Raw genomic sequence first — 23,460 nt, 5'->3', positions numbered from 1 at the left:
CTGGAGGGGTTTGGCAGAAGAGAGGCAAAGCAGACTTCTGCATTCCTTATGCAACTCATCTTAGTTGTTTGAAGATCACCTCCCCCGGTATGTCTTTTCAACAAGACATCTTTGCCTATGACTACTGTTCTTAGAACCTGCCCTTCCTTACAGAGGAGATGTCAAATAGATATGGTTTCTCTCTTGGGCAACTGGGGGCTGTGGTATGAAACAGTCTGGGCAGCAGTTATCAGATGGATCAGCAACTAGTTAGAAAGCATATTGCTAAGCCAGTAGTAGATGCTCCATGCCTTGAAACTCATGTTTGTGCTCCTCTTTGTGCTCTGTCCGGTCTCCTGCAGGGATTGATCCTCCTAAGGACCTTGCTGTGGGCAATGTGACTGAGAACTCAATGACCATCTTCTGGGCCCCACCCATTGCAGCTTTTGACCATTACAGAATTTCCTACCAGTCTGCTCAAGGTAACCTTCCAGTCAGCTCTAAATTCTACTCCCAACTAGTCTGTGGCCTCTCCTGATCTGCATCCAGCACACTCTGACCAGAGGGGACAGGCTGGGAAGAAGGGAGTGGGGCAAAGTTAGCTGCAGGAAGAATCCTGCACTTGGGAATCCTGCTGCAAACTTGCAGAGGGGATAGGAGGCTAAATGGTATCTCCCTACTCAGGTGGTGCTGGGAGTGTGGGTGGGGAATGCAGTGGAAAAGCTGTGGGGAAAAAAGATGGACAGATGACATGTGAGCTAGGGAGAGGAAGAAATGGATAACTTGTTTTGATGACATGGAAAAGCTGAGGAGTGAGTTGCAGACACTGTGGAGGGTGGGGCTAGGACACCAAATGACCTGGATAACCTGGATAAATGGTCTAAAAAAATCAATCAGATTGAATTCAAGATGGGCAAGTGCACGGCCTTGCATTTGGGGTGGAATAGTTGCATACATATTTACGAACTGGGAAATGAATAGCCAAGTTGCAGTACTGTGGAAACAACCTGGGGGTTACAGTGGACTGTAAGCTGAATATGAGCCAACACCAAGTATTAACAAGAGTATCTCTTGCAAATTAAGGGAAATGATTCTTCCAGTTCTTCCAATCTATTCAGCACTGGGGCTCTCATCTGAAGTACTGTGTCCAGCTTTGTCCCTGTCCGTCCCCACCCCCTATCTCCACTTCAAGAAAGATGTGGGCAGATTAAAAAAAGTCCACAGACAAAATGAATAGAGGCCTGGAAAGCATGATTTATGAGGAAAACCTAAAGGAGATAAGGTTCCTTAGTCTAGAGAAGAGAAGATTGAGGGAGAATTTCCTAGCGGTTTTCAAATACCTAAAGGGTCATCACAAAGAGGATGGCTTTTTCTCTGTGGCTGTATAGGAGAGAACTAGGAGCAGCAGCTTCAAAATGCAGCAGAGGAAATTTAGGTTGGAGACTAGGAAGAACTTTCTATGAGAGTGGTTAAGCACTGAAACAGGCTACCTAAAGGAATTGTGGCTACACCCAGGAAAGGCACAGATTGATTTCTGAGGCTGCACTGCCCTCTGATAGAGGGAATGATTTGATCTCCCATATCCTTTCTGTTGGCACACTTCAGTTATCAGCAACCCTGTGCAGAAATCAGCTTGAGAAAAGAGTGAATCTAGCTCAGGGGTGGGAAAAATTGACCCACAGGCCAGATCCAACCAGCCAAGGGATTTTGTTCAGCCAGTGGCAGGTCCCTCAGTCTTCCCAGCCCAGGCACAGGGGGCAGCCCGGGCCATGGTGTGTGAGGCCAGTCCCACCACCCCTAGGCTTGCAGCAGGCCTGGGGTGGTGCAACTCCAGACTAACTTCCCACAAGCCCCAATGGCAGCAGCTCTTTCTGACTGCCGCTGCCATCAGACCCAGCCCCACTGCTGGGCACCCCAGCCTATCTGCTCCCCACCCACCAACGGTGGCAGGACTCATGTGGGCAGGGTGCCCAGCCAGGCAGATGGAGTGGAACTGCAGGTGGGTGGAAAGTGGTGTTCAAGAACAGGACAGACAGGCAAGGCTAGGATCATGGTGCAGGATTGCAAGGCAGTGACAGCGTGGGGCCAGGGCCAGGGCAGAGCCATGATCCGCTACCTGCACAGCCTGCAACAGCCCTGCAGGGGTATGTGGGGAGTGGATTGCTGCTGTGGCCCAGGCCGTAGCCCCATGCTGTCACCATGGCAAGATCCTAGACCCAGCCCATGACACAGCTCCTTGCCTACTCTAAGCCCCATCCCATCCACCTGGCCACACACCCTGCCCAAGTGGGTCCTGGCTGGTCTCCCTGAGGACCCTGGGATCTTGGGCCAGTAACAGTGCAGGGTTGAGATCTGGGGCAGAGCTGCGATCCACTCCTTGTATGTCCCTGCCCATGGAACCACACCCATCACAGGGCAGCAAATCATGGCTCTGCCCCAGGCTGCAGCCCCATGCTGTCACCGCCCCTTGATCCCAGCCTTGCAGATGCCATTCCCCATCCCAGCCCTCCTGCTAAGCACAGAGCAGAACCACTTAGGGAGTTTTGGTGAGTTGTTGCACAGCAGTTGCGAGGGGTTGCTGACTTGGCTCATGACAGCTCACCAGAACTCCCCATATGGCCCACAGGCTCACATAATTGCCACTTGCAGGCAGGGAGGGAAGCAGTTCTGACATAAGCTGAACCAGCCCTGAAAGGGCAAGTTTAACCTACAGCAGCTTCTCCATAGCTGTCTGTGGACTGCATAGCAGCCCAAAATTCCCATAGTGCTCAACTTGGTGATGTCCATCAGGCCCTTATGTGCCTTCTATGCTGGGGCATGCAAAAGATTGGACAACAAAGGGTTGTTTGTATTACATACCAAACATTTCATCCCATTCATAGTCTGCACCAAAAGCCATGCACAGATCTCTAATCCCTACAATGCAATTTCTCAACTTCTGCAGTGTCTTAAGAGCAGGATGATTTGGGGAGAAATAACTCTTTGCTATTCTCCTGCAGGAAGAGTGGACACCACACCAATTGCCAAAGACATCACTGCATACACTCTCAGCCGCCTGCAGCCAGCTACTGAGTATGAGATTAACCTCAAAAGTGTGCGGGGCCGGGAAGAGAGTGAGCGTACCTCCATTAGCATGTACACAGGTAGGCAGAAATTCTCAAAGCATGCTCACAGGAGGCTGGGGTGCCACAGGCTGCTATATAGTGCAGTTGTCCAGCAGTGTGGGTACAGCATTTGAAAGAAAATTTAAAAAATAAGTGTAAGTGTGGGATAGAGGACTGCTGCTGATTCACAGGGTAACTCTGCTTCTTTTTAAGCATCGTGGCCATGAAAGTATGGTATTCATGGGGCACATGATTAGTTTTGATGGGAAGAGCAGAGCTGCTTAGCCATTTTTTACCATTTCCACATACTGAAGGAGGATCATGATGTTGCTCAAGGTTGGGGCCAGCCTGATACAACTCAACAAGGCTTCCAAGTTTACCTCATACAGTCCTGGTGGGACCCAGATGGACCTTAAAACATGTCCAACTAAAACCCTAAGGAAGTCTGCATGCCCAACTGTAGACAGGAATGATGAATCCATATAGCAGACAAACCCTAATCAGAGCCAGGTTTTGGGTGGGGTGCTGATAGGAAAGAATGTCATAGCACTAGCCAAGAGAGATACCGCTAACCTCCAGAAACAGTCCCATTGGGGAAAAAAGCACCGGCACACTGGGATGCATAGCCACACACAGACAGCATAAGTATGTCTGGCAGGTAGAAATTTTTTATTTCTTCTACCCTACTGAGTTACCAACAGGAGCATCAAGGGATGGTAAGGCTTGAAACCAAGTGCAGTGCCCCAGGACGTCTAACTGCTGTTCATGCTCTTCACCTAAAGAATTTATCCTTCCTTTGCAGCCATGGATAATCCACTGGGTCTGACTGCCACCAATGTCACACCAACAGAGGCTCTGCTGCAATGGAACCCCCCTCTGTCTGAAGTAGAGAACTATGTCATTGTGCTAACACACTACACAGGTATGTGTCTGGGAGTGAGAGTTGATGTGGGTTTCCCTTAGCCATTAAGTGTCCAAGCTGGCAAGTCTTTAATTCCAACCAGGTAGACTCCATTAATCATGTCATGAACAAATTAATCAATGTGACCACCAAGGCAGCTGGTTTAAAAGGAATTCCATTTCACAGGAAATTAGGAGGTTGGCTTTTCTCTCTAAGTGGAAAGGAGCTGGAGCAGGGTGGTAGAGTTGAAGCTTACTATTTGCAACTTCTACCAGGGTCCTGCTTAAATCACACCATGTTCATTTTCTCTATTACGTGGCAATGCTTGCAACCTACTTCTTCCTGAAGGCACAGTCAACCCAACAGAGGTAACCTTAACACTTTAAGGATAGGGAGCATTCCTGCATTCCTGCTTTGAGAACCCAGGATCTTGAGACTGACCTTGAAAACTAAGCACCAGGTGACCTCAAAGGCCTCCCACTTTACCAGAACTAGATGCTAGTGTCCGGTGACCTCTACTGAGATGTACAGAACCCCAGTACTGAAAGGGCTTCAAATTATTTCACTACAGCCAGCAAAAAAGTGAGAGTTCCCTATACCAAATCAAATCTCTGTATAAAGCTGTTCAGAACTGTGAAGACACAGGTCAGCAGAAAAAAGAGGCAGGTGGGTTCTCAATTAAAATCTTGTGCTGACCTGTTTTGTGACCTTGAATAACTCACTCACCTTCTTTGAGCCTATTTCCCCATCTATAAAATGGGAATTGTGATTCTTGTGCCTCTTTCTAAAAGGCTTTGAGACCCTTAGATGAACAGTGCTGTTGGCACGGCCTGTTTTTTGTTTTTAATGTGTGCAGAAAATTGGCCATTCTCATTCTTCTGTGATCCAAAAGAATAAGGAAATAAGTCACCCATACAGCAGAGACATGGCAAAATGTTACCTGTTGTGCCCAGGCAGCCTGGAAAAATAGGGCTTTGTTTTCAAGTGGGTCTTTCCTGGACACATTTTAATGGACCAACAAAGGGGCTCAATATTGAATTAAAAACCTCTCCATATGATTCCAGTGGCAGGAGAGACAATTCTAGTGGATGGGACAAACCAAGAATACCAGCTAACCAACCTGCTGCCCAGCACTACCTATACAGTCACCATGTATGCCACCAATGGCCCTCTCACCAGCAGGACCATCAGCACCAACTTTACAACTTGTACGTATGGTAACTTCTCCCATTTCCCACTAAGGGTTCTGAATGCGTTCCTTATCCTTTGCCTGAGGAACAGAAGCCAACTAGGCCCTTGAGCAGCCTAAGATTCTCTTATGTGGCAATACAGATGTGTCGGGGACCTGTTGATGGCATAGTGATAAGCAGGGTATAAGAACCAGAATACAATAATGATATACATGAGCTGTCAGTTTCTGTAAGATGCCTTTCAACGTCCATCAATATTGCTTTGCGCTGCTTCCTTCAAATTAGATTTCCTAATGGTTTCAAGAGAAAACCTTTGATTACATACCTTTCTTGCCTGCTGCCATAAGGTTTCATCCTCAAAAATTACTTGGCAAATATGTATTTCAGAGCACACTTTAAAGGTACCTATAGAGAACACTTATCTGGCTCTCAGTACCTTGTAAGTGGAACACCAAAATAGGAGTGGGTGAGCTGGTCTGAAGATCAGAGGCAAGGATGGGCTTTTGGCTATAAGACAGGGCCAGAAAAAACTGAATTCCTTGGGTCCACTCTTGCCAATGCAATTAGATGAGCTGGGACATAACAGTAAGCATGTAAGACTTGCACTTCTGGGCTCCTATCAATCTCTGCAGTTTTGGATCCTCCAACAAACCTGACAGCCAGTGAGGTCACCCGCCGGAGTGCCCTCCTTTCATGGCAGCCTCCCATGGCAGAGATTGAGAACTACATCATGACCTACAGATCAACTGATGGAAGCCGGAAGGTGAGTTTTCACAGATAGAGGGACTCATACCAAACATAAAAGATCACATGAGAAATGAACAGCAGGTGGGAATTAATATTTGAGAAGACCCAATTCAGTAGGGAAAAATGATGTTTCTAAGGGGTTTTGCAAAAATACTAAGGCACAAGTTGGCCACAAGAAAGAGATACCTTTCTCTGTAGGCAATAGTTGAAGAGGCCACAAACCAAGAAGTCAAAAAAAGAAAAAATGGAGATTGTAAAGAATAGAAGCATATGTTTACAGGTCCAAATGGACAGGATACATCTGAAAGGCTTTAAAAAACTAGTACAGGGAACTTCAGAACCTCTGAAAATTAGCCACTGGCACCAGGAGAAAGGCGTATGACAAATGGAAAGAGGCTAAAAGCAGTACCTGTCCTTAGGGAGAGTAGGAAGATAGATCCAAACAACTAATTAGCCCAGCAGTACAATATGTTTGATCATTTAATGAGGGTATCAATATCTGTCCATCTGGAAAAAATGTGCTAACTTTTGTTTTACTCGAAAGACATCGTTGAAAATCTACCTAATAGTTTCCTTTACAAGGTGACTTGATACTGGCTTTTCAGCAAGGGATTCAGCATAGTTCTAAGCAGATACCAGCTAGACTGAAGTAAAGTGGAGCATGGATTAGGAATTGGTTGATAACCAGAGACGATCTATGCCACTCCTTACACTTTTGTTGCCAGTGATGCCGTGTCTCAGGAAAACAATGCATCCAGATCCTTTGGTTTACCTTTAAAATGAATGTGTTAGCAACATCTGGCCTTTGTGTCAAACTAAAGTTCAACCCTGTGCCAAAAACCATGAAAAGACAATTGTGCTACCTGGAACCCACTTAAACCCTCAGCACAGGTACCCTGTGGTTCCAAGGTCTTGTTTGTCCCGGCTTTCTAACCAAGGGAGAATTTAACCTGAGGTGACTTCGGATTGAAAAGCCTGCTACACGGGTTTTTTTTATTTTGTGAAGCATCTTGATAGTCTTCAAATGATGCTGCACAAAATGTCCCCAGATCTTATGCGAAACAGTAAGTCCTGTCAACGTGGACCCTGAATAGTGCTTAACAGTCACACCCTGTTCTGAAGGACCTCTCCTAGTCACTTCAAATCTCCCCTTGGCTGATGTACAAAGAGAAGACATGGCTAAGCAGTTAAAAACAAAGGCCAAGAAGTCAGGTAAAGTGAAGGAGCCTGCTCCCAGCTTTTCCTTTGATGTGCTATGTGGTCTTTGGCAATTACTTACCTGGTGCTAAGGGTTAATTCATCCAGGCACATAAATGGCATTAAGTTCTCCATTCATATACCATATACTGTAGATAATTTTAGCTTCTCTTACCTCCTTACTTGCTTCATGGGTGTCTGGTAACTTTCCTAGTCTTTTAAATCTTGTATCCACCTCGTCTTGTGACCCACCTACAGGAGCTAATTGTAGATGCAGAGGACACCTGGATCCGCCTGGAGGGGCTGTCAGAGACTACGGAATACACTGTACGCTTGCAGGCAGCCCAGAATGCCATGAGAAGTGGATTCACCTCCACCACCTTCACCACAGGTCAGGGGCATATGCCACATTCATTTGACCAGCTGTGCCCTCCTATCAGCAGTTTTCAGTGAATTCTCGCTCAGACAAGGAGACTGTATATTACCTCCTTCTGCTAAGAAAGACTATTTTGTCTCTAACTAAGCACCATACTGCTCTTATTTAAAGACTAGCTAACTGCCCATCAAGAATGATGGGAGGGGAACAGGTGAGGACAGAGCCCCACCCCCCCGGCCCACTCCCCCTTCCCTCCTGCTGCTTGAGTCCTGGCTCACTCTCCCCCTCCCTGCCGCAGCAGCAGGGGGAAGGGAGGAGTGGGTCCAGGCCTGATGCAGGGGAGGACAGGGCCCAAGGGTGTGGAGAAGCCAGGCCACCACAGCAGGGGGGCAGGAGGGAGCACCAGGCCTGGGCCAATCTGGCAGTGATGGGGGGATGGGAGGAGCTGATTCAGGGCTGACACAGGGCAGCAGGGGTGGGGGAGGAGTGAGCCCAGGCCTGCTGCCCCCACCATGCCATGGCAGGCTGGCTTTTCCCCTGGCTCAGGCCCCCTCCCCACCCCCATGTTGGGCCCAGACCTGCTCCCTGCTGCGGGCCTCACCCCTCTCACCACCACCCCTTCCATCCACTCTGTTGCTGCTGCCTTCAGGGAGCAGGATGGGGAGGCGAGGCCAACTGTGCTGGCCCCAGCACCCCCACCCCCCACTGCATCCCCCGTGTCCCCACCGTCATGGCCATGGGCTGCCTTCTGTCAGAATGCTTTTTTGTGTTCTGATTGGCTGTCTGTCAGCCAATCAGAGCGCAAATAAAGTGTGACAGACAGACAGACTTTGGCTTTTATAATATTAGAATTGTGAGCCTCTGCCCCACACTTTGTTGAGATACACAAAAGCAAAGACCTTAATTTTAACTATCCCAAGTATTTTATCTGCCCATTTCCTTATAAATGGTTTAAAGCAGACATGGGTCCATGGTACAAAATTAGGACCAAGACATGAATTCTGCTATAATTCAAAAATATTTGGACACAAAGTCTGATTTCAGATCTTATCTCTAGCATGAAGACCCCCTATTTTAACCCCCAATCTGCTACTCTGCTCCCAGTCCTGCATTCAGAATCCACCTTAGACGTTATGGTTGCCAGATATCCATTCCTTTCTCTGATTTTAGAGAAGTTCCATCTATTAAATATTCCACATTAGTGGAATAGATGTTGTTTGCTTTATCTGTACACAGACTGATATCCAGAGTTGCTATGACATTCTTGTCAAAAAGCTTGCAAGTAGCAGTCTGTATTGAAATGTTGCTACAACACTGCACTTAGCAAACACTTGTGTTAAAAATGTAAGGACAACATACTGGCCACTGTGGAAAAGCTTATTGAGAAAGTGTCACTCAGTAAGCACAATGCACATTGTGCTGGGCTAAATCCAAGTCCTTTTTTGCCAAGACTCTTCAAAAGAGATGACAAAAACTGATGATGCTGTCCACTCCACAGTGCTGAAATCTGCCCCCTCTGTGTTCATTAAAAGGGTTTCTTTTGAATTCACTATACATATGTTCTCTATGGAGGCCTATGGAGAACCTCTTAACCTGCTTTTAAGTGATAACAAGAGTCAGCAACAATAGTAAAAATTCCTCTTTTCTGATGTTTTTATAGAACAGGGTCTTGTACATTATTTTTACCTCTGCATCGGTGGGCACAAAATACAATGGACAAGAAGATAGGTGGCAGAGAATGAAAAATACATATAACTGGTGGGGATGATCTTGAGTCCATTGGTGTCAATGGACCTATTCTGAGGTTTCCATCAGCTGATAATCTGATCCTCTATAATGTCAAAGAAGCTAATGGCAATGGCTGCCTCCCTAAGGCATGTTTAACTTGCTTCTAAGTAAAAGCAGAAACTAGTAACAACTACAAAACAAGAAATCTGCTTTTACTTTAAATAGATTTGTGAAACAGAAGGATGTGGGATAGAACAATAAAACAAATGATCTCTAGACAACCTTTCTTTTGGGTAAAAAGCAGGGTTCAGAATTCAGTTTACTCTGATAATGTATCTGGGAAACTTCCAGGAGAACAATAGGTTGTTTAAAAAAAACCAACATCATTCAAAATATTTTTCTTCCTTGTGTTCACAGTACATGTAACAGGACTCTTTCATTCTTTTCGACATGTTAATAGCTGTCTATCTCTTTGTTGCATGTTTGCAGAAGGTTCTGAGGGAATTGTATACAAACAGTACAAAGGAAAGAAATAGATACAATATTTATCATTTATAATGGCTTGAAATTTCTTTCAAGGTCTTCTTGGCTTCTAAAGATATGAATATACATTGAGAACCAAGTAGTGTCCTTAGAGCACAAGGGACTCCAAAGTGTTTGTCTGAGGCAGACTTCATTGTATGTTTAATAAGATAAAAAGCAAAGAAGTGTGTCACAAGATTTTGTATTAAAGAGTGTGGGGACTGTTAAAAAGGGCTCTTTGACCTTTGGACAAAATTGACTATTCACATAGCAAGAAGAAATGGAGAGGCATTGCAGACACCCAAGTAGAAAACAGTAATTTTAAAAAAGAAAGTATTCCTTCCTTTACCCTACCCCCTTGCTGGATAACTTGCACTAGCATTTCCCACCTACAGCATCAAATTAATACCCATTGCATGTGTAGCTGACACTGCCATTTAACTCATTTCATTACTGCAACTGACCCAAGTATATTCTTGTGAGTTGCACCCACTTACACCATGGTCCAGACTCTCCTCAACCTGTCAAAGATTTATAAGAGTCTAACACCACTGCCTTCTGGGAAGTTATTCATGTTTTACTAAGCCATAGGCTTCTCTTATTTAAACAAAAATCACAAATAACTCCACTCAATGGGTCAATTTATCAATTAGACCGTGTAAATCAATATACTTCTTATGTTGGTTGGTCTAGAGTGAGATGAAAATTAGACACAGCTTGGTGACATGGAAAACCTGCTGAGATCACATGGATTTGATATACAGGTTTCCTTCACTTTATACTGTACATGCATTCCCGGAAACTGGCGCATAACTCAAATCCGCATAAAGGGAATCCACTTTACAATGTAACAAATAGGGATATATTCCTTGGCCTTGACCATACTGACCCCTAGACCCATTTCTACCACTTTGGCAAGACAATTTTTGTACTCACCAACAGCAGACAGTACAGCTGCATGGCTTCATGGCTCACAGCTCCTGGGGCACTGTGTTAATGGGGCCAGACTGGGCCAGGCTGCAGGGGCCAGTGCTTCAGAGGAGCCGGGTGCGGGGCTGTTGCTGGGCCAAGGGCTTCACAGTGGTGCCGCTCTCATGCCGCCCCTCATGTGTGGTGTTGGCGTGGTGGTGGGGGTGAGGAGGGAGTGGGGGGGGCAAGTCCATCCCTGGCCCCAGGTCCCCGCTGCAGCCCATACCACCCGCCACTGCCCCACCACAGAGGGACCTCCCCCAACCAGTGCTGCATGTGAGGGGTGGCATCCAGGCAGCGCCACTATGAAAACCCTGGCCCAGAGACAGCCCGACGCCCAGCTCCTCCACAGCACTGGCCCCTGGGGGTTGGGGAGCAAGGGCCACAAGCAGGGCCAGGGGGTTGTTTGAGGGAGGTGCTGCTCCCTGGCCTGTGGCATCACTCCCACAATGCACCATACAAAGCAGCTGCCTGCGGGCTTCCACCACACTAATCACATAAGAATTAATTTACCTCACATATACCGAATTTTTGGTATAAAAATGGTAATTGCATACGAGCAAATTTGCACATACAGAACCTGCATGAAGTGAGGGAAACCTGTACCACTAACTTACGCAGCTCCTTCTGAACTTGCCTTCATTAAAAAATTGCAGCAAGCTAGAACATGACTCTGATGAGGCATGATACATAATACAAGGTTGACCATAACTTCAGAGTCTCAATAGTCTGCACACTGATTAGATGTACTCACAACTGTATCTACTTTTTCATGAGCAAACTTGCTGAATTTCCTAGTGAAGAACATCTCTATATGAACTTAATATCCCTGTCATTTACAAGGACGTAGTCAGCAGTAACTCCACTGAAGTCAATACAGTTTGGTATTTGGTAAAACCCTTGTGGATAAAAAGAGAACATTAGTATTTCCAAAACTACTCATTTATACTGGGGATGGTAATTTCTGAGATATCACAAGATATGTGCAAAGACTTCAGAAGTGGTTACATTTTTGTTCTTCATTCCCAGTGGAGTTACTGAACATCATGCTATTATACTTCATGTTAGGTGAGTTATTAGCAGATGCAGGCTGCATCTACACAAGACACTAACTGCACAGTTGTTACTGCATAGTAGCATCACCAAATCGCTTTTAGGTAACACTGACTGCACACCTTGTCACTACTGCACAGTAGTGTCACGTCATGCTTTGTGCCACACGATGCTACTGTGCAATAGTAATGAGCTACTGTGCAGTCAGCATCTCATGTAGACACAGCAGCAGTGAACTTTATTGCATGGCATTCTGCTGCTCTGTTTAAGTAAACTTTGAGATAGCTTATAAACTTGGAATTACAACAGTCTATGGGGATAATGCTTGACATATTACAAAATGCCTTGCAAGTCAATTTATTTCCTTCCAGGGCTGCAACTGACCTTTTTTTAGACTAGAACTATGTGAGTACAGCAGCACTGTTCCCCTGTTGAAGCTTTCATCTCCAATTTCACAGGAGGCCGTGTGTTTGCTAATCCTCAGGACTGTGCCCAACATCTGATGAATGGAGACACTCTGAGCGGAGTCTACACTATCTCCGTCAATGGAGATATTGGCCAGAGGGTGCAGGTGTACTGCGACATGACTACAGATGGGGGCGGATGGATTGTAAGCCAGCATGCAAGACTCATAATGAGCAGTTTTCTTTCATCTAGTACCTTCCTTCCATCACAAAAGTTCTTTGCAGTCCCACTCATTCACAAAGCCAACACAGCAACTCTGGGGCAGCTGCTTGACAGCATGTGGCAACAGTTTAGAGGAGGGGTATCAACCTTGTCCAGCCCTGAATACCACCAAATAAGTGGTGCGAGGCCAGTCCACAAGCCAAATGAATGGCAGGGCTGGCCCAATGGACTTGATCAGGCCCCCAGATCTCCTTCCCATGGCTAATTCAGCGCAAAGGTCACCTACTTTCTGCTGGTCCCGGACTCAGCAGAAAGAGACCCAGCATCCTAGGTGCTTGGTTGCCACTTCAGGAACAAGCCATGGTACTATTGGGATTCCAATGCAAGGGGTCTTACCTAGGCACTTGACTGCCACTGCAGGAAGATCCTGCACTGTAGCCAGAGTAGGGACAAAAATCTTTAGGCTGGATGATCTGGTTCTATGAGCTGGAGGCAGCTAATGGTCCATATGTTTCGCACCCATGGTTTAAGGAGTTTAAGGCAATAATGTCCCATTCAAAGTGAAAGAAGAAATTTCATAGGCAGAATACAGCCTGGATGGGACGCCAAGTTTCACTTCCTGCTGAAACCTATGAGTGGGTTGTGGCTGGCCTTCCAGTGGAGGAGCAAAGGATAGAACAGGTACAAATATGCTCCTTCGTGCAAACTGGCCTCAGTCACAGTCCTCACTGCTCTCCTGACCATAAGGAAACCTCTGTACTAACCCTCCCGAGGCCACAAGCCACTTCAAGAAGGTCCAGTCCCCACCCATGTTAGCAGGGAGCTGGTCAGCAGTGTAAGACAACATGCTATGATATCACCCCCATAAAGGCATAGCTTCAGGCCCACTCCCCCTGACTACCTGCCCAGACTTTGAGATCATATAACCCACAGCTTTCCTGCTAGGACACTGCACTCCTGCCCCACCCCCAGTGCATGGATATACCTAAAAACAAATGAAAGTGCAAAATGCCATGATCAGGATGGTTCTCCAGCATGACTCCTCTAATAAATGGTTCTTACAGCTCCATGGTGGCCCTACCTGCTAGGACTTGGGAGCAATGAAAAGTGAGGTTTCTAGAATAATCCCCACTACATCCTGCAACAAAGTAGATCCCCTCCCCCAAAAACTAAGCAAGTCCAACCCTGCTTAGCTTGAGAGTTATGATGAGAACATAACCTTCAGCTCTACGGCTATGAGCCATAGCAAAGAAACACTGCGTGCCCATGACAAATGAAGGCATGCACAGCCCTGTCCAACCAAGCTGTGAAAAAGAGCAAAGTAAAGCACCAGGCAGAGACCAGAACATGCTTAATATTGTATACTTCATTTTCTGTGCCTTGGGGAATGGGTTGTGCTCCGTTAATAATAGTTACACTTGAAGAAATTCCCTGTGATTTATTTGACATGTTTTCAGCTCCTTTTGGGAGCAAAGTTTGAGACTGAAGCTGAAACTGATTTATTGCCCTATAAATGAAATTAATGGATAATAGCTTTCAAAGTGAATGATTCTCACTCAGACAGCTCACCATATGGTGGTGTCAGCCCTCAGCTGGATTGAGTTTGCACCATACTTTGAGGCACATGTCATTTTTTTTGTTGCACTGCACAATTACAGCCCAGTTCAGATAGAGTGGCAACTTAAGCAAAGAATGCTTTGACATCCCAGTCTTCTTGTGTCACATATGTGCTCTTTTTCATTACGACACAATAATCCAGTGTGTGTCCAATCAGAACAGAGCCTTGACATCATTCCTAAGAAAGCTTTTTCACTCTGCTTCAAAGCTTTCTACATAATATTGCACTACAGAATTTACCTAAATGACCAGTTAAAAGCAGAGTTGCAGGCTGAAGGGCTAGAGGAGGTAACATCCATGGCTTAGAGTCGGGGGACTTGGCATCAGTATTACTGGATTTCTTTCCCAACTCTGTATTGATTTGCTGTGGACATTATTTAATATCTCATCATTTTGGTTTCCCCTTCTGTAAATTGACTGTTATCAAACAGATCTAATTCACAGTCCTATGATGAAAATGCACACATTAATCTACCATGGCCTCTGAGACAGTCACATGATATATGCCTTAGGGAAGCAAAGTATTATCTTGATTTCATACATCACAAAGCCCATTCAGCTATGATCTGTCATTCTTCCTAACTAGTGAAAAGATTCCTCTACTTCTCTTCATTTCCTCTCCTTGTGTAGGTGTTTCAGAGACGACAAAATGGTCTGACAGATTTTTTTCGGAAATGGGTGGATTATCGTGTTGGTTTTGGAAACCTAGAGGATGAGTTTTGGCTGGGTAATGCCTTTACTTTTTTGTCTTTCTTTGACAGGGTCCCTCTAACTGCAATCACTGGAAACTATGTATTTTTGAATCGTGCAACTTACCTGTCCCAGCTTAATTTTCACCTGTGTTTTTGTTTCAATAGAAAACACAGCTCTCAGTCTTTGGCTTTTCTTGGACCCCTCTATTGCCTTTACTTCACCACTGTTTCCTCCTTTATTCATCCATGCTCATGTCATTGGTGATGTGGCATATGGAGGAAATGTGACATAGAGGGGTGTTACCAAGGTCAGCTATTCTCTGACTGGTTACAGAGCAAGCTAACATTGTCCTGGCCTTTCACCTTTACAGACCTGAATTCAGACCTCTATAGATCACAAGGGTGGAGTCTGCCTATTTTGCCTATTTCCCTGAAAAATTGTCATCTGTTTCAAATGCTATGCTGTTTGCCATTTAACAGGAATGGCAGTTCATTCTTCAAAAAGACCCAAGGCCCAGAATGGTAGAAATTGAGAAATGTTACAGATTAGGAATTGGCAACACTCTCTGAGTAAGTGGAGCTTGTGTAACTGGTACCCATGATGTTTGTCCCCAGACAACAAGCTCACCTAAGAAAATATGAAGTGGGTAGGAGAAGGTCTGATGCATGTAGCTAGCCTCTTGGGTCCACCACTCACCCCCCAAATGCCTGATGCCCCATGGGGTGTGACCTACTTGCTGCTCTTTCCAGATCCACCTCACCTCCAGTCTCTTTCCTGCCATGCCTTTGATGTTATTGTTAGTGTATTGAGGAGGTGGTCCCTGGAGCTGAGAGTAGTTTCTCTAGTGTTCCCCCTGTCCTTATTATTACTCAGTCCACACCCTGCCCTGGGGGTCTCTGTGCTTTTCTCAGGGTACTTCCCATTTAAGACAGCACCTCCTCAGGCCTCCAAGCCCCTAATGGGGCTTCAGCCATCTCAGCTTTGACCCTTGTTCTTCTGGTCAAGTCACCATCCCTGGTCCATTGTCTAGAACCTCAGCTCCTGGGCCTCAGCCCAAGCTCAGCTTGTTCTGTTTGCCTCCAGGCCTTGGCCTCTTGATCCAAGCCCAGCTCACTCACCCTGCCCCCTTGGCAGGGCTTGACACCCGGTGTCCAAATATCCTATTATGTGGCCTCCAATCCACCCTTAAAGTCACAAACTTATCTTACAGTCAAACTCAAACACAAAACACCAACCTAACTCGTCCTAAATCAAATACAAACTCCTCTGGGTCATCACATACCCCTCCTGGGCTGTCCTGACTCCAAAATGCACCTAGTTCCACTAGGAGCTCCTCGCCCAGCAGCAGCCAGGGCAGACTGCCCCCTCTATGACCAGAGGCTGGCCTAGATGCCCCAAGTCCATCCCCCTTGCAGTGATGTGACCTCATCCTCTGCTCTCCTGGCCCAAGTGCTGTTGAATTGGTCATTAGCAGCCTGTCTTTCTTCGGTCCATGGCTCAGTTCACATGGGCAGCTCAGACTTGCTGCAGCTTTGCCTTCAGGCTCTCAGCAGCCCCTCTTTAGCTACATTCCCCTCTTCCTAGTAACAGGCACAGTAGTTCCCTGTTACAGGGTGGCTCCAGATAGGAATGCTGCTCTGTAAGGATGAAGTTAGTTCATGTACACACTAAAGACATCCAATGGTAAAACAACCCCTTAACCTTTAAGGAAGGCTTGATTTTGAAAGTGGCCTAACCTGTATTGTAAGCCAGATCCAAAAGCCCCAAGGTTGGACTTCCCCTCCCCCAAAACTACACAGGCACCAGCTCTAAATGAGGTGGCTTTATTCTATCTCATAACCACATAAATGTGTCTTGTACTGTACCTAAATAGCACAGGTTCAGCCATCTAAGGGCAGAGATAAGAAATGAGCCAGCATGACTTTCCCTGTAAGAAGTAATAACTCCCAATTCTTTACCTCTGCACTGTCTAGCTATGCATTTTCACAGAGCACTGAATCCCCTTCTATTTCACTCCCAGAGTTACTAGGGAACTAGAGTTGCAGGGTACTAGGTCTCACCTGAACTCTCTGCTCTTCCCTACAGGTCTGGATAACATACACAAGATCACATCACAAGGACGCTATGAGCTGCGGATAGACATGCGAGATGGCCAGGAGACAGCTTATGCCTATTATGATAAATTCTCCGTTGGTGATGCCAGGAGTCTGTACAAGCTCCGGATAGGAGACTACAATGGCACCTCTGGTACAAACTTGGCATTAACAAGTGCTTAAGTGAAGTAGGAAGCTTGCAGGACCAGTGGCTCTGGAATGCCTGCAGTGCATTAGTATGAACTATGTAGGGAAATCCAAATGGCCTAGGAGTTTATTCCCCTTGTGGCCACTGCCACTTTGGGCTGTCCCTACACTAGGCGTTCTCTGCCTCCTTGAAGTTTGCCACACAAAGTGAGAGGAAAGGCTTGTCACCAAGAGGTATGTGTTCAATCAGCACATGGAATTTTCCACTGGGGATAAAAAGTACTATGTAGCAGCTGTTGCTATTGAGATACTCAGATCCATAATCAGAGGTGTGGCCTTGGACAAAAGTAGTAGCAGCTGGAGGGTACATTTGTTATTCTACCATAGGAACTGAAAGCCTGAAATCATCTGTGTAGAATCATGATATATACGTCAAATACTTGCTGTCTTTGCCAGAACATTGCCCTGAGTCATATCTTGGGTAAGACAGAACTGCTATACCTCACCCACCACAGCAATCATGGGAAGATGGCCTAACATCAAAGCATCTTTGGGTGAAAAAACTCAGTCCCAGAAGAGAAAGAGTAGTGAGTTAGATAAACAGCAAGAATGGCTGCAGCTATGCTAGCCTGAATAAAAATGAACATTCATACTTCAAGTAAAAGCCAATACTGTCTGTCTGGGTCTAGCAAGAAACTTTCTACTATTTGCAGGATGCAAACTTGCCCGTTATGGGAATTTTGTACCTTCCTATAAAAGGCTTGGTACCAGCCACTGGGAGTGAAAAGATCTTGAACTAAACATGAAGAATACAGGAACACAGAACTAGAAGCAACTACTTGAGTCCAGTCCAGTCTCCTGCAGTTGTAGGCAACCAATAAAAGTCTGTCCAAGATGCACAAGGAAGCCATTCCAGCCCCTTCCATGCAACATAGCTACAAAGCACCTGATAACACAGAAACAAAATTGCAGTCCACCATAGGAAGACAGCAAAAGAAATACATGCAGTACCAATTCCTTAGGCACCTGAATTGGTAGGGAAATTGGTCAGATATACCCAAGTGATGTGAGGAAATGGATCAAGGTAGGGGGAAAAGGTCCCCATAGCATGGGTGACTAGTGCCACCTTACTTGGGGGGGTGGAGGGAACTGGCCGCTGACTGGTTGCTGGGGGGCCATATCTCACTCACCGGCTTCCAAAAATGGCCATGGTGCTTCTGGAAGCGGCCACGGCACTCCCACTCCCAGGCCAGTGCTCATGGGTGGGCACCGGTGCTCCTACCATCCCCCCCCCCCACCCATTGCCTAAGTGGGGAGCGCAGCCTGTCAGGGGGTGCACCAGTGCTCCCAGGGGGTGCACATGCACCCCCATTCACCCCCTACACATTGCCACTGCCCCATAGTCCTTTCCAGTCTGACCTGAGGTAAAATGCCATCATGACATAATATTTGATAATCAGTTACCATTAGTTTGATACAACACGGCAGCTCCTGTGTCTGTATATCTTGGAGTCTGACAGTCCCTGCCCTGGCCCCAAAGCAGATGAACTGTAGTAATTCATATGCAACAGGCCTCACTTCCAGATTTTATCAACATAATTATTAATAAGATAATGTGAGTACTCACTCTGACCTTAAAAAATGGGACAAAAGGTTTCCTGAACTATTCATTTCCCATGGATTTTCTGGGCAAATATACTATACAGGTGCCTGTACTTCTTTCTAAACTGTGCACAAGTATTATTTTCTGATCTCTTTGGGACTTCTGAGGAGTTACTAAGAGTACATTTTTTTCTTGCTGCCATAATTTATTTAGGATTATTTTGAAATGATGTTCACTCAATGGCAGAGAAACAGATGCACCACACCCGAAAACCCAGATTTGAAACGGGTCCTACAACTGTAGGGAAGATAAAAATCAGGAGAATCTGATCCAGATCTGAACTTGGCATTTAATACCTGCCTATAATGAGCCAACACACAACCCTAAATTTGAACAGCCCCCACTTTTGTATCTAAGATTTCCTTCTAACTACTAAATTCATTATACTTGAATGGGCTATGGTTCAGACAGGGCACAGTTTGGAGTGATCAATACAAGAAGCTTACAGGAAGATCTAACCATTAACCTCGGGCTTTTTTCACCATCAGGCCAGGGGCAGCTCCCCTGTATAAACTATCCCTAGCTATTAGAGGTAAGTTAGTAGGGTGTTTGTGCTGAAAAGACCCAAACTAATATTATCCTCATAGCATTCTTCTAATCTTGGAACCAGTGATCGACAGTCTTGCAGAATGAGCAACATTACTACATGACAAGTTACTCACTGAAAAGAGACGGGATAAATCTGACAGTGAGCTGCATGTAAAAATGGCAAGCACATGCACCAGACAGTCCTAAAAGGATCTCTTTTTGCAGGTGATTCACTCACCTATCACCAAGGCCGCCCATTCTCCACCCAGGACAGAGACAATGATGTTGCTGTGACAAACTGTGCCTCTTCATACAGAGGGGCTTGGTGGTATAAGAACTGTCACCGAACTAACCTCAATGGCAAGTATGGCGAGTCCCGGCACAGTCAGGTAAGACCAAAATCAAGAGACAGCGCCCCTCATTACTGTGAGATGCATGAGCCCTCTTCCCTTGCCCTTCACTGTCATTACCAGGGATCCAGGTTTTCCATTCACCACAGAAAAACATGGTAAAATGTGGATTTTCTCATTTTAAGAAGAAAAACTCAGATTTTCTCCTTTAAAGGAGAAAAATGCTGGTTAAGACAGGTTTCCCCTTGCAGGATGGCAGAGTTCCAGCCTGCAAAGAGCTGGGGGCAGCAGGAGAAGGGCAATCAGGCAGGGGGCATCATGTGCATGTGCACACATGCACATGGGCACCAGGCAGCCTGGAGAGCAGTTCCTGACAGGTAAGTTGTGGGGCAGGGGCTAGATTGAGGCCCCTATAGTGAGGGAGGGAGTTAGGCAGGGCAGAGCAAGCCAGGGAAGCTCAGTGCCACCACCATAAGCCCTGTGGCACTGTGGCAAGATGCCTCCTGTAGGCGACTGGTAGGAGGTGCATGAGGGGGGTGCACGTGCCTCCCCATGGGACCAGTGCCCCCGATGGCTAACACCAACACTACAGGACTGGTGCCCCCCATGACAGACCCGCCACTGTTGGTGGCTTCTGCGGGTGCCCCCCCAGATTCAGGAGGCACCTGTCGCTCATGTCCTGTAGGGTTACCAACCCTCCTGGATTGGCCAGGAGTCTACCAGAATCAGCACTGATCTCCTGATGATTATTGAAACAATCTGAGAGATTGATATTGTGAATGGGTTGAACAGTACAATTAATGACTAGAGGTGCACCAATACATCAGTCCCATATCGGATCAACATCGATATAAGGAAAATTGACAGTATCGGCGATCGACTTTCTTTGGCTGATGTGGCTGATAATGTTACCAATAAATGCCCCATGCATGCGCACAGCCACAGCGCAGTACACAGGTGGCCAGGCGTGCAGCCAGGTCCAGCTAGTAAGTCTGTTGTGAGGGAATGGGCATGAGGGTGGAGGGCAGATCAAGGTCCCAGCAGTGAAGGAGGGAGTGGGGCTGGGGCTGGGGCTGGGGCTGTACAGCCAGGTCAGGGTGCTGGATGGAGCCACAAGCGGCTAGTCCAGGAGATGCAAGGGGGGAGGGTGGCCCCCCACTGCTGGGTGCACCCTAGGGGGTATGGGGGGTGCCCCCAAATTTGTGCACAGGGCAAGGGTGGTTTGCCACTGTGGGCTGGGGCCAGAGGTGGTACTGGGCTTTTCCCAGCAGGTAAGCTGGGCCAGGGCTGTGCTTGGGGCAGGCAGCGACAGCACTGGGAGGTGGATTACAGTGAATTTTAAGGTGGCTGCAGCCCCCACCATAGTCTCCCACCCAACGCCACTACCATCCACCCCAAGCACAGCCCAGCACAGCCCAGCCCCCCCACCAGAAAGAACTTGGCACCACCCCTGGCCCCAGCCCACAGTGGGCAGCCCACCCTCACGCCACATGCAAAGCCAGGGGCACACACCCCACATGCCCTCCTGGGGTGCACGTACTGGCTGTAGCTGCCCCCCCATCTCCCCAGACAAGCCACTCAGGGCTCTGCCCCAGCTATGCAGTGCCTGCACCTGCCCCTGCCCCTGCCCCTGCCCCAGCTCCACTCCATCCCTTACTGCAGGGGACTCGATCTGCCCCCCCACCCTCCTTCCCTTCCCCCTCCCTCTTCTCTCACAACAGACTTACCAGCCAGTCACTACTCTCCAAGCTGCCCAGTTGCATATCTGCATTTGGATCAGTATCAGCCAATATGGCTTGTTAAAGACTGGCCATTGGTATCGGCCCAAAAAATCTCTATCAGCGTACCCTTGTTAATGACATTACCTCATGTTGGAAAACAAAACTTCCAGGAACAGCTTCAGTCAGAGTTGGCAGCCCTAGCCTTCTGCCCACCTGGCAGCAGTGGGGGTGGCAGTGTGGAGTTCTGCCCCTTGCTGCTGAGGGGTGGGCAAGAGGTGCCTCACCAAGGCAGCATGGGGCTCACAGCATCAGCCCTGAGCTTGGAACTGTCTGGCTCTGCCCTGCTGTACCAGGTCTCATCCACTGAGCCTCAGAGGCCCCGGAGGGAGGGCAGCAGGGCAGGAAGCCCTGAGCCCTCAGCAGCAGAACACCCCCCCACCACCACCACCACAGGCTCCGCTCCAGCCGTGCCACGCATGGGGGAAGGGGAGCTGGGCTCTGGGCTCTGCTTTGCCACAACAGCCACTGCCAGGGCTCAGGTGCTACTGCAGTGATGCAGGAGACTGAGGCCCTGGGTCCCTGGCCCCATTGCCCTGGCAGCTGGGGGTGCCCTCTGGCAGGGCTAGGGGGACAGGGGGCTGCAGGTGTAAGATGAGGAGCATTAGGAGGGCCAGGGGGCTGTGGATGGGGAGTGAGGGGCACCAGCAGAGCCAGGGGGCTGTGGGTCAGAAGTGAGGGTCACTAGTTGGGCTAGGGGGCTGTGGCTTGGGAGTGAGGGGCAATGGCATGGGCAGGGCACCAGCATATCAGGGCTGCTCAGCACCGCAGAGCAGTAGGGGATGGGACAGCCACAGCTGGACCTGCATCCTGGTGAGCAAAGGGGGCAGGGAGATCTCTGATATTCCATGATAAAAAACCCAAAACAATATGTATAGGTGTTTAGAATGTATTTTATTATAGTGATTGAGGCACTAGTAGGCTTTCAAGTTGTTTTTAAATTATAAATATATCAATAAAACATTGTGTTTAACTGGTGTGTGTGTGTATAGAGAGAGAGACACACACAGACACACACATATAGTGGTGTTTCATTTTAACGATGAATTTGGGTTTTTTTAATCCAAGAATTTGCAGAATTTTTAATCAGAGAATTTGTGATTTTTAAACAGAGAAAACCAGGATCCCTGCTCATTACACTGGGCAGATTCCACATTTTCATATGTCAGCAGAGAATTTTTAAGAGGAAACTTTAAAAGGATATCTCTTGTCTTATGGCCAAGATATAGTCAAGAAAATGAAGACAGGTTTGAAAAATTAGGAGTGAGGGGATGGATAGAACAAGCAAGACAGATACATGCACATCTCCTGCCCACAGTGTAACTGCAGAAAAAAAGGTTTCATTCAATGAACACCCTTCTTTTCATTTTGCTTCTCTTTTGAGTTCAAATCTGTTTCCTTCTTTTTCTCCCCCACCCCTTTTGTTTTTTCTTCCCTGTGCTTGTCTCCTTCCTGCCAGGGTATTAACTGGTACCATTGGAAAGGCCACGAGTTCTCTATACCCTTTGTGGAAATGAAGATGAGACCTTACAACCACCGTTATATCTCGGGGAGAAAACGGCGGTCTCTACAGCTCTGAGTCAGCAGGAGCCCCCACCCCCAACCGCCTGACCTTTTCTGTCATTTGTTTGTATTTTATAATATGAAAAGGAAAAAGAAAATACTACTACTCTGAGATAGCAACCTGCCCCATACATGACCTGGAAGGAATAGGTGATGTGTGGCTAGAAAGCCAGTGGGCTTTGGGAAGGGAAGGACGTCAATGTTTTGTTGTTATTCTCAGTGAAATGCCAAGTTCCCAGTTACCCCACCCCCTAGCCCCTACCCATTTCATGGAAAGAGAGAGAACAAGGGTGGGGAGAGAGAGAGAGATTTTTAATATTTTTAAAGACCTTTAAGTCCCAAGAAAACCCCATCAGAACTGTGTGTCCCCATACCCCTCCCACCCGCTATCTCTGTAATCGAGTTTCCTTTACAATGCAGGTGCTGTCAACCAGGGACATCAGTGAAAGTAGATTTGGCCAGGATGTCATGTGGGCTCTCTGTTTAGGCAGACTGTCTGGCTGGGCAGCCTGCTGCTGAATCAGCAAGCACCATGAGCCAAACCTAAACAAGGAGGAGTGAAAATAGTGTCCTGCCATTTATACAGACTCATAGGGAACAAGTCAAAGCCCCTATAAGCTAGGGTCTGAAACCCA

At 47.1% G+C, this 23,460-nt stretch overlaps 1 protein-coding gene across 1 annotated transcript in view; it reads left to right on the top strand.

The window, feature by feature from the left end:
• TNR (tenascin R) overlaps nt 1–23,454 on the top strand; it is a 72,063-nt gene extending 48,609 nt beyond the window's left edge. Inside the window, exons 11-21 of the mRNA XM_019530885.1 lie at nt 342–461; nt 2,979–3,122; nt 3,886–4,005; nt 5,049–5,192; nt 5,807–5,937; nt 7,377–7,509; nt 12,225–12,376; nt 14,641–14,737; nt 16,789–16,950; nt 19,360–19,523; nt 22,722–23,454. Of these exons, the coding sequence (XP_019386430.1) occupies nt 342–461; nt 2,979–3,122; nt 3,886–4,005; nt 5,049–5,192; nt 5,807–5,937; nt 7,377–7,509; nt 12,225–12,376; nt 14,641–14,737; nt 16,789–16,950; nt 19,360–19,523; nt 22,722–22,841 (1,487 nt within the window). The 3' untranslated portion in view covers nt 22,842–23,454. The remainder of the gene's footprint in view (nt 1–341; nt 462–2,978; nt 3,123–3,885; nt 4,006–5,048; nt 5,193–5,806; nt 5,938–7,376; nt 7,510–12,224; nt 12,377–14,640; nt 14,738–16,788; nt 16,951–19,359; nt 19,524–22,721) is intronic.
• The last annotated feature ends 6 nt before the right edge of the window (nt 23,455–23,460 follow it).

Source organism: Crocodylus porosus, unplaced genomic scaffold, assembly GCF_001723895.1.
Source record: "Crocodylus porosus isolate Cpor-Errol unplaced genomic scaffold, CroPor_comp1, whole genome shotgun sequence".
Classification (NCBI taxonomy): domain Eukaryota; kingdom Metazoa; phylum Chordata; order Crocodylia; family Crocodylidae; genus Crocodylus; species Crocodylus porosus.
Note: the sequence above shows the minus strand (reverse complement) of the source record. Positions and strands in the feature narration are given on the sequence as shown.